This window comes from Oncorhynchus mykiss, chromosome 12 (genome assembly GCF_013265735.2).
Source record: "Oncorhynchus mykiss isolate Arlee chromosome 12, USDA_OmykA_1.1, whole genome shotgun sequence".
NCBI classification, from domain to species: domain Eukaryota; kingdom Metazoa; phylum Chordata; class Actinopteri; order Salmoniformes; family Salmonidae; genus Oncorhynchus; species Oncorhynchus mykiss.
This window is the reverse complement of record NC_048576.1, coordinates 29,893,922-29,911,829: the sequence shown is the minus strand read 5'-3', so window position 1 is coordinate 29,911,829 and position 17,908 is coordinate 29,893,922. Positions and strand designations below refer to the sequence as shown.

Sequence of the window (17,908 nt, the reverse complement as noted above, 5' to 3'; positions counted from 1 at the left end):
TCTGAATATTTTCCGAATGCACTGTATATCGAGAGAAAGAGTTCAGAATATTAGGGATAAATAAAATAAATCCATCTAAATATACTGTACAACTCAAAAGTTTGGACACTTACTCATTCAAGGGTTTTTCTTTATTTTTGCTACTTACATTGTAAAATAATAGCGAAGACATCAAACTATGACATAACACATAGAATGAAAATTTAAACAAATCAAAATACATTTTATCTTTGAGATTCTTCAAAGTAGCCACCCTTTTCCTTGGTGACAGTTTTGCACACTCTTGGCATTCTCTCAACCAGCATTATGAGGAATGCTTTTTCAACAGTCTTGAAGGAGTTCCCGCATATGCTTAACACTTGTTGGCTAATTTTCCATCACTCTGCAGTCCAACTCATCCCAAACCATCTCAATTGGGTAGAGGTCGGGTGATTGTGGAGGCCAGGTCATCTAATGCAGCACTCCATCACTATCCTTGGTCAAATAGCGCTTACAGAGCCTGGAGGTGTGTTTTGGGTCATTGTCCTGTTGAAAAACAAATTATAGCCCCACTAAGTGCAAACCAGATGGGATGGCTTATCGCTGCAGAATGCTGTGGTAGCCATGCTGGTTAAGTGTGCCTTGAATTCTAAATAAATCACAGACAATGTCACCAGCAAAGCACCCCCACACCATCACACCTCCTCTTTTATTTATTTAACCTTTATTTAACTAGGCAAGTCAGTTAAGAACACATTTTTATTTACAATGACGGCCTACCCCATCCAAACTCTCCCTTAACACGGACGCCACTGGGCCAATTGTGCGCCGCCCTATGGGACTCCCGATCACGGCCGGTTGTCATACACCCCGGGATCAATCTAGAGGCGAAAGAAATGCACGCCTATTTAGATGAGGTGCTGGCTAGCAGAGTGGAACACTTAAAATAATAAAAGCAAGCAGCACACTCTAGGAGCTCAGATGCAAAAATGTAACGTTTCGACAGACAAGCTGTCTTCATCAGGGTATAATGACAAACACTGCGGGGTGACTTGTTTTATATAGAGTCAAAAGACACACACAGGTGTCTGTAATCACGGCTGGGTGTGGCCTGATATCATTGGTTAATTTTCATATATTAAAATAGCATACAAAAAACAGCCCGGGATCAAACCTGGGTCTCTATCACTGAGATGCAGTGCCTTAGACCGCTGTGTCACTCGGGAAGCCCTCCATGCTTCAAGTCTCACAAAGACCTAAAGACAGATTTCCAGCTATCTAATGTCCAGTGCTCGTATTTCTTGGCCCAAGCAAGTCTCTTCTTTTTAATGATGTCCTTTAGTAGTGTTTAGTAGGCCTGATTCATGCAGTTTCCTCTGAACAGTTGATGTTGAGATGTGTCTGTTACTTGAACTCTGTGAAGAATTTATTTGGGCTGCAATTTCTGAGGCTGCTAACTCTAATAAACGTATCCTTTGCAGCAGAGGTAACTCTGGGTCTTCCATTCTTGTGGCGGTCCTCATGAGAGCTAGTTTCATCATAGTGTTTTATGGTTTTTGCGACTCACTTGAAGAAACTTTCAAAGTTCTTGACATTTTCTTTATTGACTGACATTCATGTCTTAAAGTAATGAAGGACTGTCATTTTTCTTTGCTTATTTGAGTTGTTCTTGCCATAATATGGACTTGGTCTTTTACCAAATAGAGCTATCTTCTGTTTACCACCCCTACCTTGTCACAACACAACTGATTGGCTCAAATGCATTAAAAAGGAAAGAAATTACACAAATTAACTTTTAACAAGGCACACCTAATAATTGAAATGCATTCCAGGTGACTATCTCATGAAGCTGGTTGAGAGAATGCCAAGAGTGTGCAAAACTGTCATCAAGGCAAACGGTGGCTACTTTGAAGAATCTCAAATATAAAATAGATTTTAATTTCTTTAACACTTTTTTGGTTACTACATGATTCCATATATGTTATTTCAAAGTTTTGATGTCTTCACTATTATTTTACAATGTAGAAAACATTTTGAAAAATAAAAACCCTTGAATGAGTAGGTGTGTTCAAACTTTTGACTGGTACTGTATGCATATTCGTCTGGTTATTAGGCCTACAGACTGTCAATACTGATAGTGGCTAGTATTTAACATGATAGAAATAATAAACAGAGAAGTCTGAGTAGCCTATAATTAAGACATTCAAGAGTTCCCATCCCTGCAAGTTAAAAGGATGTACAATTTCTATTCTGCATAATGGTACAACATTTCATAAACTTTACTGTGGGAAAGTTGATATTTTGATATCCTTCAGTTTGGTTTCACATTTGTCTCCAGCGATTATAAGGCAAAATAGATCTAAAACAAGTGTAATTTATATTTACAGTTCCCTCATCCAAACAGAGTATTCTGTTACCTTACTCTTATCAACAGCTCTTGTCAAATTGTAAATTACAGTGCATGGAGAATAGTATTTTTTTTCTATATGAAAAAATGTAGTAAATGGTTTTCCCACTTGGAACCAGTAGGTTCGTTCGACCTTATTCATGGTTTCCTCGCACATAACAGTGCTGGAATTATTAGGGAATTAAGTAAAGGTCAGAAAACTGCATATCTATAGACAGACTTCCAACACACCTTCATTTATTGGATCTCCACCCCAAACAAATAGTGGTTGAATGGCCATGTTCTGTTATAATCTCCACCCGGTACAGCCAGAAGAGGACTGGCCACCCCTCATAGCCTGGTTCCTCTCTAGGTTTCTTCCTAGGTTTTGGCCTTTCTAGGGAGTTCTTCCTAGCCAACATGCTTCAACACCTGCATTGCTTGCTATTTGGGGTTTTAGGCTGGGTTTCTGTACAGCACTTTGAGATATCAGCTGATGTACAAAGGGCTATGTAAATACATTTGATTTGATTTGATTTGAATAGCACCCTAAACTCATGCTTAAATTCAAGGTCAGAATAAGCATGTAGAAAGGAATTGCGTTCTAGATACTGTACATGCGCTTGACTGGGGTTGGAATTCCCCCATTGATTAGCAGTGTCAAACCGCAAAAAAATAATAACTAAGACATTTGGCAGAAAAAAAATATGGTAGAGGCCATTTCCGTCTTCTACAAAGTCCTGGTTCTGGCAGGAACCATGTAAACTTGCATGTTCATATGTGTTTTGGATTATGCTATGTGCACCAACATTGCAGACTGCTGCCATAACTCTACCTGAACCTGGAAATCCCCATTAGTGGTTACACTGATCTGGTGGTGAGATTGGAGTCATGGACTACAGTTAGTGTGACACTGACATTGCATGCCAATGCTGCGTTCCTAACTGTGTGGGAAGTGGAAATTTAACACATACGGCTGGGAAATCCACTTGAACGGCCCTCCAACTGGGGAAACTCATCTATCATCCTGAGCTCCCACTTCTCCCACATGCTGACCTCTGACGTCACCTACAAAGGAAATTACCTTGATAACAGCATTTTTGGACATTAAATGCAACAACAAAACATTATTTATAAAAAGCAATCTATTACTATGGTTTTTAAACACTATCATTTGTTTACAAGCATGACAGCGGTACTTTGAGTTTATGGTTTACAGTTTGTTGGCTATCAACAATCAGTGTTTCAAAGTTCAAAGCATGTGAATGCAACTGGTAAATTCTCAACTTCCACTTGGTTACGAAAGTAGCATGAAACAAATCTAATGGGCTTTGATTGGTTTAGATGTCCCTCCTTGTTCCCTCCCCTGATCTTCACCTCCGTCCGATTGCCTAACAACAGTTCCATTGGATTGGCATTGCACCGGCTGTGTGACATGGCGAAGGGGATTCCACTTCCTGGAATGGATAAGTCTAGCATCCTTTGCCATTACACCGAAACAATTACTTTGAGATCTTGATTTCATGCTACCATGAGTTCATCCTCACAATTTCACACAGGCCACTGAGCCCGTCATTTGTTTAATTCATTGTTTATTTACTTTATTGTTCATATGATGTCTGAGTGCTATCTACAGGTGGTTACAGGTGCTCCTTACATAATGGCAGAGGATGAGAAGGGGGGCTTAAGGAAAGAGAGCAGCTTGTATTTAAAGTGGACAAAGACTGTCCTGGCTATGTACAGGTATGGGCTTTAGTGTTGTTTAAGTGATATTTAGTATGAAAGGATGTTTTGTGAGAACAATCTCACCTTCAATTTACAGACACCAATGGTGGTCTGAAATGGTGAATCTTAGAGAGCTGAAAATGTTTAATCTGAGAACAGATGATTGACAACTTTTAAAGATGTGAAAATAAGTTAACCATTTTTTCTTTGACAGTTTACAATGTGTGGACAATGCTTAGCATAATTTCATTACCTACTGTGGCACACCACAACGAACAACACTCTTTGTGCATCTAACCACCAGCTAACCAGAGAAAGGCAAATCTAACCACAACGATGACTATAACTCAGGACCATAAGATGGCAATATATTTAGAGGACAAAGTGCAAAGTGGTGACAGTGATAAAGATACCACGGCTGAAAATATATTGGGGTGAGTTACAAGTCTGTCTTTGGCCTTTTGACCCAAGCCAGCCCATAGATTCAGATGCAATGTGCATGGTAGGTACAGTATATGGATGCCTGGAAATGGCCTGCTATACAGATAGAGGGGGGAATGGCACAGTTTATTGGGCTGTGACTGGCTGCTTCTTAGGAGAAATATCTCACACATGCAAACACATGCACACATACACTCACATATTGGGAGAATGCTGTCATACAGCTTTCTGGTCATACGATCACAAGTGTGTTCTTCTATGTCACGACCAGTTAAAGTAATCAGATTAGTCAGATGGGGTCCTGCTAAACTGAGCCGCTACCTGCAAGCCTCTTAGCAGCATGTGGGACAGGCTGACTGCACTGACACTGCAAGGTCACACTTAGGGATAAAGCCTCAAAAAGCTAGCAAACCCTTGCACTGGCCCTTTAACTGTAGCAACCACAGAGAGAGCAACGAGAGAACATGCTCTTTTGACCCGTGGTCACAGTGTAATTTGGTCTTAATACAGCCCAGTAATAAGGTAAGTAAGTAAGGTCAGATCATCTAGGGCAAACACACATCCATACACATCAAATGTAAAAAAGTACAATTGTAACAAATATTGCAAAGTGACATTGAAACATCTACCTGCCAAAGAGAGGGCCCTTGGAATATATCACATATAACAATGCCTTTTGGTTTATTGTCATGGACAGTTGTTTGAGGTATGTAATTCCATTGTTTCAATGTCTCACATTGTTACAATAGAAACACTTAAATATTCAATTCTGGAGGCAACTCTCTAAAATCAGCATAGAGTAGAAGGTAGTAAGTAGGACACAATCCTAGAAAGGTGCACTATACTATTGGAGCATCTGTCTTGAACGGAATTCTCTCTTCTTCTTTCCTTCTCCCTAAGCTTTAAGTCAAAGTGGCCACCGGCAGACCTGTAGGTGGAGGGAACATGAAAGCAGCTTAGGTACACAGCAGACACCCCCCCCCCCCCCCCTCCTATTGATCGGGTGACTACATCAAATATCTTAGTGAAGTAATAGCAGCTATTCTGGCTCCAGCATTAATCTGTAGGCTATATGGAGTTACTCGACTATGAATAAGCAGGCTAAAAATAGATGTGCGTGTGTGAATGATATACTGACGTGTAATGTTGGAGTAGAACTACAGGGCAATTGTTTAACGGTTAAAGGGTCACTATGAGGGTCTGAGGACCTACATTTATGTATAAGGCATCATTGTGACACATTTGGCATCTAAAGACGCAGGTATCTTAGTGGTTAAGAGCGTTGGGTCAGTAACTGAAAGGTTACTGGTTCGAATCCCCAATCTGACTAGGTGAGAAATCTGTTGATGTGCCCTTGAGCAAGGCACTTAACCCTAATTGCTCCTGTAAGTTGCTCTGGATAAGAGTGTCTGCTAAATGACTAAAATGTTTAAGAGTAGGCTGCTGAATCCAAGTGGGGCAGCCAGCTATCTCTGGTCTCGCTCCATAAATAAAGGCCTTATGAAACAAACTTAGATCCCATTGGAAAACACCTGATTATTAATCTCAGTGACCTCTTTACACCTGCAGATTACCTCCTACTGCCAGACACACTACTGTGAACACACAGACACCTAACCCCTTCATACACACTATTTGCACACCTTGCCACTGGGAATATCTCTCTCACGCACACAAGAACAAAGACTTCTAGTAGTGCACTTACTGAAATAACAAGTGATGGGGGTAAGTAGCATACTAAAGCAATAAGGGGGTGTGGTATATGGCCAATATACCATGGCTAAGGGCTGTTATGCATGATGCAACGTGGAGTATATGACCATATATCACGAACCCCTGAGGTGCCTTATTGCTATTATAAACTTGCTACCAATGTAAGTAGGGCAGTAAAAATAACTGTTTTGTCATACCCGTGGTATACCCGTGGTATGCGTTCTGATATACCACGGCTGTCACCCAATCAGCATTCAGGGCTCGAACCACCCAGTTTATAAAAATCATAAAAATCAGCATGGAAATATATGAAATCCAAAAGCATTATCCAGTTATCTCGTACTGCATATAGTTTAAAAAATGTTTTTTAAATGTCACCCCAAGAAGTAGGCCTACTACTATTTTCCAGCAGTAGTAACCCTGCTCTGTGTTCTATAAAGCCTTGAATTTACACCAGATTAAATGTAGATGGCTTTAAGTCCGTAAGCAGCAAATAAGCCTGTGCTAAAAATAGTGGTGAAGTCCCTATAGTTCAGACATATAGGCTATTTAAAATGCCACAGCCAGGTGCCAGTTATGTATGATTATATTATAACATGACAGTATATAGTGTCAGAGGCCAAAATAATTATTGTTAGAACACTAGTCTGGAATGGAAGTTCCACCATCTGTGGATGCGAGAAATGGCAAATAATACATACAGAAAAATAGAAAGAATACATAAAAAAAACTAAAAACGGCATAGTTTTCTAAGGACTCGAAAAGGCGACCATCTCTGTCGACGCCATCTTGATTATGTGCTAAAAATAGAGAGCAACCTCTGCATGTGACAAATGGGTTCAGCAATCATATCATGTCATAGACAGTTTATAATCACATTGTTACCCGAGGAAATATGAAGTCTTATTACATACAGCCGTGAAGAACTATTCGATATAAGAGCGACGTCAACTTACCAACATTACGACCAGGAATACGACTTTCCCGAAGCAGATCCTCTGTCTGGACCATGGCTATGCCGCTCGGCCACCGCTCAACCATATGTACATATATTTAGATTTGTGTGTATTATGTAGTTGTTGGGAAACTGGTAGGTCTGTAATATCTAACAAATAATATATTGGAACTAGAAGCACAAGCATTTCGCTACACTCGCATTAACATCTGCTAACCATGTCTTTGTGACCAATACAAATTGGATTTGATTTGATTTTGATTTGATGCGCCGAATAAAACAGGTGTTGACCTGACCGTGAAATGCTTACTTACATGCCCCTAACCAACAATGCAGTTGAAGAAATATAGTTAAGAAAATATTTACTAAATAAAAAAAAGTACAAAAATGATATCAAAAAGTAACACAAGAAAATGACATAACAATAATGAGGCTATATACAGGGGGTGACAGTATCGAGTCGATGAGTGGGGGTACGTGTTAGTCTAGGTAAATTGTACATGTAGGTAGGGGTAAAGTGGCTATGCATAGATAATAAACAGTGAGTAGCAGCAGTGTAAAAACAAAAGGGAGGCTGGGGGTTGGGGGGGCAATGTAAATAGTCCAGGTGGCTATTTGATTAATTGTTCAGCAGTATTATGGTTTGGGGGTAGAAGCTGTTAAGGAGCCTTTTGGACCTAGACTTGGCGCTCCGGTACCGCTTGCTGTGCAGTAGCAGAGAAAGTCTATGACTTGGGGGACTGGAGTCTTGACCATTTCTTGGACCTTCCTCTGACACCAACTATAATATACACTACTGTTAAAAAGTTTGGGGTGACTTAGAAATGTCCTTGTTTTTTAAATAAAATCTATTTTTTTTGTCTGTTAAAATAACATCAAATTGATCAGAAATACAGTGCAGACATTGTTAATGTTGTAAATGGTGTTGAATGCTGAGCTGTGGTCAATGAACAGCATTCTCACATAGGTGTTCCTTTTGTCCAGGTGGGATAGGGCAGTGTGGAGTGCGATTGAGATTGCGTCATCTGTGGATCTGTTGGGGCGGTATGCTAATTGGAGTGGGTCTAGGGTTTCCGGCATGATGATGTTAATGTGAGCCATGATCACTGGCCAGTACGGAGAAATAAGTAAAACCACAAGTCCAATCCCTTCTCCATCCATGGCTAATTTAGGAAAGGGGCGATTTTAGCTAGCTAACAACACAACATTTTAGCTAGGACAACAACACAATAAGATGCAACAATTCTGTTACGGTGAGTGAATGAGGACCCAAAAGCGAATTAACTTAAACAGAGCTTCTTTAATAACCAAACATAGGTAGGCTCAGATAGACCGGCAGATTCCGACAGGACAGGACAAGGTTACAGCAAACATGACGATAGTCTGGTTCAGGCATGAAACACAACAAACAAGAATCCGACAAAGACAGGAGCAGAAACAGAGAGAGATATAGGGACCTAATCAGAGGGAAAAAGGGAACAGGTGGGAAAAGGGGTGACGAGGTGGTTAGGAGGAGACAAGGCACAGCTGGGGGAAAGAGGGGGAGAAAAGGTAACCTAACAATGACCAGCAGAGGGAGACAGGGTGAAGGGAAAGGACAGAGACAAGACACAACATGACAGTACATGACAAATTCAAGTTGTTTCTGTCAATTACATATTTCTCTTGATGCGATGTGATAGGAGTAAAGTCAAATACAAACTGGCTTCCCTTGAGACTTTTTTGTGTGCCAGGACCATTCACAGCTGAGCTCACTCAGTTTAGCTTAACGCTGATTGGCTATTCTTTCCCTTGCATTCAATGCTTTGGGCGGCAACAATGTCATACTCTTTATGACCAGACAGAATCAGATAGATGGCCATCACAGGGCCACTGTTTCGCTCCCTCTGATGCTTTCTCAGGTGAGATACTGTGCATTCAGCCTTTTGTGAATTGAAAAAATGATATGAAAACACAGACGATTTTATATGTTTATTTATTTTAATTTTTTTTGGGGGGGGGGGCCTGGCTTCCCTTGGCATCCATGAATACACGCCACTGGTGTGAAAACACAAATGATAACTTCTGGCTTTATTTATCTTTTACTTGAGTATTAGACAGATTGCATTTAACTATACAGAAGCAATGCAGCATAGCAATATGATGTCTTTGTACCATAGAACTAATGTAATAATTCCAATAGTAATTACAATCAAGATGATTTCCTTTTGCAAGTGGTAATGAATGAGGCCGTAAAATATGTTCTACAGACCGTTGCATAGCCCCTACAGTTCCAACTCTCTGAGAGACTGACTGTTGTCCACCACAGTGCATGGTAAAGGATACTCAAAATCATCATCATCTTCCTCTTCATAATCATAGCACTCCTCCTTCAAGCAGCGGAAGCAGAACTCCTTTTGGCAGTGTGGACAGATGATATTGGGGCATCCCTCTCCAGTGTGAGTGAGGATGGCCTTACAGTGAGGACAGGCCCTGAAGAAGGGGCATCCCTGGGCTGAACTGCTTGGATCAACAATGACCTCTGGGGAGAGGAGGGCAGCCCTGAGGGCACAGCCTGGCAGAGGGCAGGAGAAATGGACCCCTTGGCCCTCCAGGGTTCCTCCTGACTGGTGCCACTCCCTCCCACAGGCCCAGCAGAACTGGTAGACACGGCGCAGGGTCTCGGAGCAGCGCTTACACACAGCACACTGACCTTTGACCTTTCTGGCCCCAGCCTGGTGGCAACTGGGGCACTTCAGTGGGGTTGGAAGAACAGACTGGTGGGGAGGGGAAAGAGAGAGACATATGTCATAAACAATTAGTTGTGAGATTAAGATGAACAACCTATTGATTAAATTGTCTGTAAATAGTGTGGGTCAATAAACATATCACATTTTGACGTGTGCACATAACACATAGCCATTGAACTGCTCAACGTTACACTGTGGACAAGAATACATCTTAATAACTTAATGCTGTCCTATAGTGGCTCTAGACAGCCCGACTTGCTTGGCACCAAAAATAGTGAGTACAAGGCGCTGAAGCCGTACTTTGTCTCTGTGGAAGTGTTACACAGCTTACCTGTGCAAGCAGGGGTGAGCCACTCATTATCAACTGTCCTCAGAGGCTAGGGAAATAGAACATTGAAATTAGTAAAGGGCTCTTCTATTCTATGAAACTTTCAGAAACATGCCTTTTTATTGATTGCTATATTAACCACATTTAAAGAGATTCCTTGTGAAGATGCAGTACATACTGTTATTTCAAAACACATATCTCATGAATCAAAGAACACAGTTCAAAGATTGATTATGACCTACTTGATTTACTTGGACGTACACTCCCTATTAGACATCGATCTACCAATCTGCAAACATACCAATGACATACAAAATTATTGTATTACCTTTTAATCATAAGTCAGTCCCAACAGAAAAAAATGTCAGCTCGTCTTCCTTTCTCTTCTCGAATTCACTGTGAGAGGACGATATGTGCTTTTGCATTTCATTTCACAGAGCGGGGGTAATTCCAGGAGTTGAAATGAAAGTTACTTGACATGGCCATTACATTTTCACTTTCACTTAGAACTAAGTGGGTCTAATGCAGAGGGATCTTGCATTAGTGTTCACTACGACACCACCATACTTTCTGAACCCTGTAATACATATATGACACCCTGACATTTATAAACTCTGGTAATTACAGTACATACAGTGTACATTTATTTCCTGTTGCTGTGAACATGAAAGTGCCATTTGCTCTTTCCATTAACTTTTAAAAGTGTAGTTGCACACGAGAGAGAAAGAACAGCGGGTTTTCAGGGTATTAATGTAAATCATAGGGTTTATTTTAGTTTCCTGAGGTGCAGGAACACTCTCCGTGACAATAGAGTGATCAAATTAAGATATGACACCTGTAAAACTGTTGAGGTGCCAGTAGCCTTGATATCAGTCTCTTTGTCGGCTTCTTTTAGGCTAATGTGCCAGTAAAAGCAATGCTGCTGGCTCCCTCTAGTGTTGTGTAGCGTCTACAGTCTGACTTTTATCAAATCAAATTTTATTTGTCACATGCGTCGAATTCAACTGGTGTAGATTGTACTGTGAAATGCTTGCTTACGAGCCCTTACAAAATAGTAACACGAGAAATCAAATTAAATACACAAGAATGGAGCTTTATACAGGAAGTACCAGTACCCGATCAATATGCATAGGTACAAGGTATTTGTGGTAGATACAGTGAGCCCCAAAAGTATTGGGACAGTGAAAATGTTTTAGTTGTTCTGGCTCTGTACTCCAGCACTTTGGATTTTAAATGACACAATTTAATTTGAGGATATTTTCATCTATATCAGGTGAACCGCTTAGAAATTACAACACTTTTTGTACATAGTCCCCCCATTTTAGGGGACCAAAACTATTGAGACAAATTCATTTGTAGTGTATTAAAGTAGTCAAAAGTTCAGTACTTGGTCCCATATTCCTAGTATGAAATGATTACATCAAGCTTGTGACTCTACAGACTTGTTGGATGCATTTGCTGTTTGTTTTGAATGAATAAATTGTGAATAATGATGAGTGAGAAAGTTAGGCATAAATGTCATAACCCCCCAAAAATGCTAACCTCCCCTGTTGTTGTAATGGTGAGAGGTTAGCATATCTTGGGGGTATGATATTTGTATGTCTGTAACATTCTCACTCATCATTATTCACAATTCATTACGGATTATCCCTAATCATGATGGCATCCGCATTAATAGAAAAATGTTTAGAAACATATTCTATTCTTATTTACACTAAAACTGAATCCAAAATTAACAAAACATTATTTAACATTTCTATTAGGCACAAAAAAAAACAGCAAATGCTTGATATAATCATTGCGTGGTAGGAATTTTTATTTTACTAGGCAAGTCAGTTAAGAACAAATTCTTATTTTCAATGACGGCCTAGGAACAGTGGGTTAACTGCCTGTTCAGGGGCAGAACGACAGATTTGTACCTTGTCAGCTCGGGGGTTTGAACTTCCAATGCTCTAACCACTTGACAAAAAATCTGTAGAATATAATACAGTATATACATATGAGATGAGTAAAGCAGTATGGAAACATTATTAAAGTGACTTGTGTTACATTATTAAAGTGGCCAGTGATTCCATGTCTATGTACATAGGCCAGAAGCCTGGAAGGTGCAGGGTTGCATAACCAGCTGGCAGCCGGCTAGTGATGTCTATTTAACAGTCTGATGGCCTTGAGATAGAAGCTGTTTTTCAGTCTCTTGGTCCCAGTACTTTTGGTCCCCTAAAATGAAGGGACTATGTATCAAAAGTGCTGTAATTTCTAAACGGTTCAGCCGATATGGACGAAAATACCCTCAATCGTGATCCCTTGATTTTTGTAAAGTTCATGCAGTCGACATGTATGTGCAAGTCGGACAATTCTGATCCCCATAGTGCAACACACTTTTAAAGGCGGTGACCAACAATGTTCACTGATTTGACAAAAGTGATCTGCTCGAACACGCCCATTATGTACAAATTAATGTGATATTTAAGTCTCTCTCTCTCTCACATATTTTCAGTTTGTGAGTGTGTGAAATGGAGGTTGGAGACATCTTGATATTTTCCCCAAGATGGCGTAGCAGTCGGACGTGTGTTTGTCTTATCCTGTGTCTCATCCTGTGTAAATAGTCGTTTTTTCATATACAGTGCCTTGCGAAAGTATTCGGCCCCCTTGAACTTTGCGACCTTTTGCAACATTTCAGGCTTCAAACAAAGATATAAAACTGTATTTTTTTGTGAAGAATCAACAACAACTGGGACACAATCATGAAGTGGAACGACATTTATTGGATATTTCAAACTTTTTTAACAAATCAAAAACTGAAAAATTGGGCGTGCAAAATTATTCAGCCCCCTTAAGTTAATACTTTGTAGCGCCACCTTTTGCTGCGATTACAGCTGTAAGTCGCTTGGGGTATGTCTCTATCAGTTTTGCACATCGAGAGACTGACATTTTTTCCCATTCCTCCTTGCAAAACAGCTCGAGCTCAGTGAGGTTGGATGGAGAGCATTTGTGAACAGCAGTTTTCAGTTCTTTTTCTTGACTTTGACTTGGCCATTCTAAAATATGTTTATTTTTGAACCATTCCATTGTAGATTTTGCTTTATGTTTTGGATCATTGTCTTGTTGGAAGACAAATCTCCGTCCCAGTCTCAGGTCTTTTGCAGACTCCATCAGGTTTTCTTCCAGAATGGTCCTGTATTTGGCTCCATCCATCTTCCCATCAATTTTAACCATCTTCCCTGTCCCTGCTGAAGAAAAGCAGGCCCAAACCATGATGCTGCCACCACCATGTTTGACAGTGGGGGATGGTGTGTTCAGGGTGATGAGCTGTGTTGCTTTTACGCCAAACATAACGTTTTGCATTGTTGCCAAAAAGTTCAATTTTGGTTTCATCTGACCAGAGCACCTTCTTCCACATGTTTGGTGTGTCTCCCAGGTGGCTTGTGGCAAACTTTAAATGACACTTTTTATGGATATCTTTAAGAAATGGCTTTCTTCTTGCCACTCTTCCATAAAGGCCAGATTTGTGCAATATACGACTGATTGTTGTCCTATGGACAGAGTCTCCCACCTCAGCTGTAGATCTCTGCAGTTCATCCAGAGTGATCATGGGCCTCTTGGCTGCATCTCTGATCAGTCTTCTCCTTGTATGAGCTGAAAGTTTAGAGGGACGGCCAGGTCTTGGTAGATTTGCAGTGGTCTGATACTCCTTCCATTTCAATATTATCGCTTGCACAGTGCTCCTTGGGATGTTAAAAGCTTGGGAAGTCTTTTTGTATCCAAATCCGGCTTTAAACTTCTTCACAACAGTATCTCGGACCTGCCTGGTGTGTTCCTTGTTCTTCATGATGCTCTCTGCGCTTTTAACGGACCTCTGAGACTATCACAGTGCAGGTGCATTTATACGGAGACTTGATTACACACAGGTGGATTGTATTTATCATCATTAGTCATTTAGGTCAACATTGGATCATTCAGAGATCCTCACGGAACTTCTGGAGAGAGTTTGCTGCACTGAAAGTAAAGGGGCTGAATAATTTTGCACACCCAATTTTTCAGTTTTTGATTTGTTAAAAAAGTTTGAAATATCCAATAAATGTCGTTCCACTTCATGATTGTGTCCCACTTATTGTTGATTCTTCACAAAAAAATACAGTTTTATATCTTTATGTTTGAATCCTGAAATGTGGCAAAAGGTCGCAAAGTTCAAGGGGGCCGAATACTTTCGCAAGGCACTGTATATTTTAATCTCACTTTTTATCTACGAACTAAATATACTTTCCTGCAACCCGCCTCACCCAATGTGGTACGGATCTGCTATTGCTATTCCTTATAACTGGAACCTCCATCTGGAGCTAGCCAGCTAACTAGCTATTAGTCTTTGTTAGCCACAGCTAGCAGTCTTCACCTTTAGCTCGGACAGCAGCCAGCTTTAGCTCGGACAACACCTGCTAGTCTGCACAGCGTGATATCAACCCAGAGCATATTGGACTGCTTCTCTCTACCACATCACCAGATTCCTGCCGCTCTGGATCATTACACCGGACCATCGCAGCTAGCTAGCTGCAACCGAGTGGCTACTGTTAGCTAACGCCTCTGTCCCGAAGCAAGCACCAGTTAGCCTTGAGCTAGCCTCGAGCTAGGCCCATAACCAGCTAATTCTTGGGCTACAATGCCTCTTTGGCCAATTGGCCTGGACCCTTTATTGTCGACACGGAGCCCCGCCAATCCGTTTCGTTTTGTCTGCCAACATAATCGTCCAATGTGGTTTCAACAGGCTTTTCCGTTGCGATGTCACCGAAGCCCCATCTGCTAGCCCCGGACCACTAGCTTTCTGAACGCGTGTCTCCCACTCACCTAGCGTAGTAGTGACTACCGAACTGCTCCCTGACTTACCTATTGCTGCTCATTGGACCCTATGATCACACGGCTACACAGCTGATGCTCCCTGGACTGTTTCAATAACACGGTACCTCATTTTGCTTATCTATCGGCCCCAGCCTCGAACTCAGGTCCTGTATGTACCTAACTGACCTGCTCTGCCCATTCATCGCCATTTACCCGTCGTTGTCTTAGCTCTCCCGATCAACACCTGTGACTGTCACCACCGATAAATCCACTATAATTGATCATTTCAATAAGCATTTTTCTACGGCTGGCCATGCTTTCCACCTGGCTACCCCTACCCCGGTCAACAGCACTAGACCCCCCACAGCAACTCGCCCAAGCCTTCCCCATTTCTCCTTCTCCCAAATCCAGTAGGCTGATGTTCTGAAAGAACTGCAAAATCTGGACTCCTACAAATCAGCCGGGCTAGACAATCTGGACCCTTTCTTTCTAAAAATGATCTGCCGAAATTGTTACAACCCCTATTACTAGCCTGTTCAACCTCTCTTTCGTGTCGTCTGAGGTTCCCAAAGATTGGAAAGAAGCTGCGGTCCTCCCCCTCTTCAAAGGGGGGGACACTCTTGACCCAAACTGCTTCAGACCTATATCTATCCTACCCTGCCTTTCTAAGGTCTTCGAAAGCCAAGTCAACAAACAGATTACCGACCATACCTTCTCCGCTATGCAATCTGGTTTCAGAGCTGGTCATGGGTGCACAGCAGCCACGCTCAAGGTCCTAAACGATATCTTAACCGCCATCGACAAGAAACAATACTGTGCAGCCGTATTCATTGACCTGGCCAAGGCTTTCGACTCGGCAATCATTTGAGAAACCAAGGCTATCGAGTCTGCCGATGAGGATGTGGTGATTGACAGACTAGATAGCCTTGGTTTCTCAAATGATTGCCTCGCCTGGTTCACCAACTTCTTCTCTGATAGAGTTCAGTGTGTCAAATCGGAGGGCCTGTTGTCCGGGCCTCTGGCAGTCTCTATGGGGGTGCCACAGTGTTCAATTCTTGGACCGACTATCTTCTCTGTAAACATCAATGAAGTCGTTCTTGCTGCTGGTGAGTCTCTGATCCACCTCTACGCAGACGACACCATTCTGTATACTTCTGGCCCTTCTTTGGGCACTGTGTTAACAACCCTCCAGAAAAGCTTCAATGCCATTCAACTCTCCTTCCATAGCCTCCAATTGCTCTTAAATATAAGTCAAACTAAATGCATGCTCTTCAACCTATCGCTGCCTGCACCTACCCGCCCGTCCAACATCACTACTCTGGACGGTTCTGACTTAGAATATGTGGACAACTACAAATACCTAGGTGTCTGGTTAGACTGTAAACTCTCCTTCCAGACTCACATCAAACATCTCCAATCCAAAGTTAAATCTAGAATTGGCTTCCTATTTCGCAAGAAAGCATCCTTCACTCATGCTGCCAAATATACCCTTGTAAAACTGACCATCCTACTGATCCTCGACTTCGGCGATGTCATTTACAAAATAGCCTCCCAAACCCTACTCAATGAATTGGATGCAGTCTATCACAGTGCCATCCATTTCGTCACCAAAGCTCCATATACTACCCACCACTGCAACCTGCATGCTCTCGTTGGCTGGCCCTCGCTTCATACTCGTCGCTAAACCCACTGGCTCCAGGTCATCTACAAGACCCTGCTAAGTAAAGTCCCCCCTTATCTCAGCTCGCTGGTCACCATAGTAGCACCCACCTGTTGCACACGCTCCAGCAGGGACATCTCTCTGGTCACCCCCAAAACCAATTCTTCCTTTGGTCGCCTCTCCTTCCAGTTCTCTGCTGCCAATGACTGGAACGAACTGCAAAAATCTCTGAAACTGGAAAAACTTCTCTCCCTCACTAGCTTTAAGCACCAGCTGTCAGAGCAGCTCACAGATTACTGCACCTGTACATAGCCCACCTATAATTTAGCCCAAACAACTACCTCTCCCCCTACTGTATTTATTTATTTATTTTGCCCCTTTGCACCCCATTATTTCTCTCTACTTTGCACATTCTTCCACTGCAAATCTACCAGTCCAGTGTTTTACTTGCTATATTGTATTTACTTTGCCACCATGGCCTTTTTTTGCCTTTACCTCTCTTATCTCACCTCATTTGCTCACATTGTATGTAGACTTATTTTCCGACTGTATTATTGACTGTATGTTTGTTTTACTCCATGTGTAACTCTGTGTTGTTGTATGTGTCGAACTGCTTTGCTTTATCTTGGCCAGGTCGCAATTGTAAATGAGAACTTGTTCTCAACTTTCCTACCTGGTTAAATAAAGGTGAAATAAATCAAATAGAAATTGCTTTATGCCTCTCTCTAATGTCAATATGCCTTGTCTACTGCTGTCTTGGTTAGTTCTTATTGTTTTATTTTCACTGTAGAGCCCTCAGTCCCGCTCAACATGCCTTAGATAGCACTTTTGTCCCACCCCCCACACATGCGGAGACCTCACCTGGCTTAACTGGTGCCTCCAAAGACGAAACCTCTCTCATCGTCACTCAACGCCTAGGTTTACCTCCCTGTACTCACATCCTACCATATCCTTGTCTGTACATTATGCCCTGAATCTATTCTTCCACGCCCAGAAATCTGCTCCTTATATTCTCTGTTCCCAATGCACTAGACGACCAGTTCTTATAGGTCTTAGCCGTACCCTTATCCTACTCCTCCTCTGTTCCTCTCGTGATGTCGAGGTTAACCCCTGTAGCCCCCAGTACTACACCTATTCCCCAGGCGCTCTCATTTGCTGACTT

General features: G+C 41.7%; 1 protein-coding gene across 1 annotated transcript; it reads right to left on the bottom strand.

Moving 5' to 3' along the window:
- Positions 1–9,159: 9,159 nt before the first annotated feature.
- On the bottom strand, positions 9,160–17,682 carry si:ch211-284e13.9 (E3 ubiquitin-protein ligase RNF144A). The gene is made up of 4 exons (XM_021623424.2): positions 17,671–17,682; positions 10,585–10,652; positions 10,260–10,305; positions 9,160–9,955 (listed from the first exon to the last, which is right to left on the bottom strand). The coding sequence occupies exons 3-4, from the start codon at positions 10,284–10,286 to the stop codon at positions 9,464–9,466; spliced, it is 519 nt and encodes a 172-aa protein (XP_021479099.1). The 5' UTR covers positions 10,287–10,305; positions 10,585–10,652; positions 17,671–17,682; the 3' UTR covers positions 9,160–9,463.
- Between the last annotated feature and the right edge of the window lie 226 nt (positions 17,683–17,908).

Coding starts and splice junctions, on each gene's coding strand:
- si:ch211-284e13.9 (XM_021623424.2), bottom strand. CDS start 10,286: ATGAGTGGCTCACCCCTGCTTGCACAG. Junction 9,956..10,259: donor GCTCACCCCTGCTTGCACAG/GTAAGCTGTGTA, acceptor CCTCCCCACCAG/TCTGTTCTTCCAACCCCACT.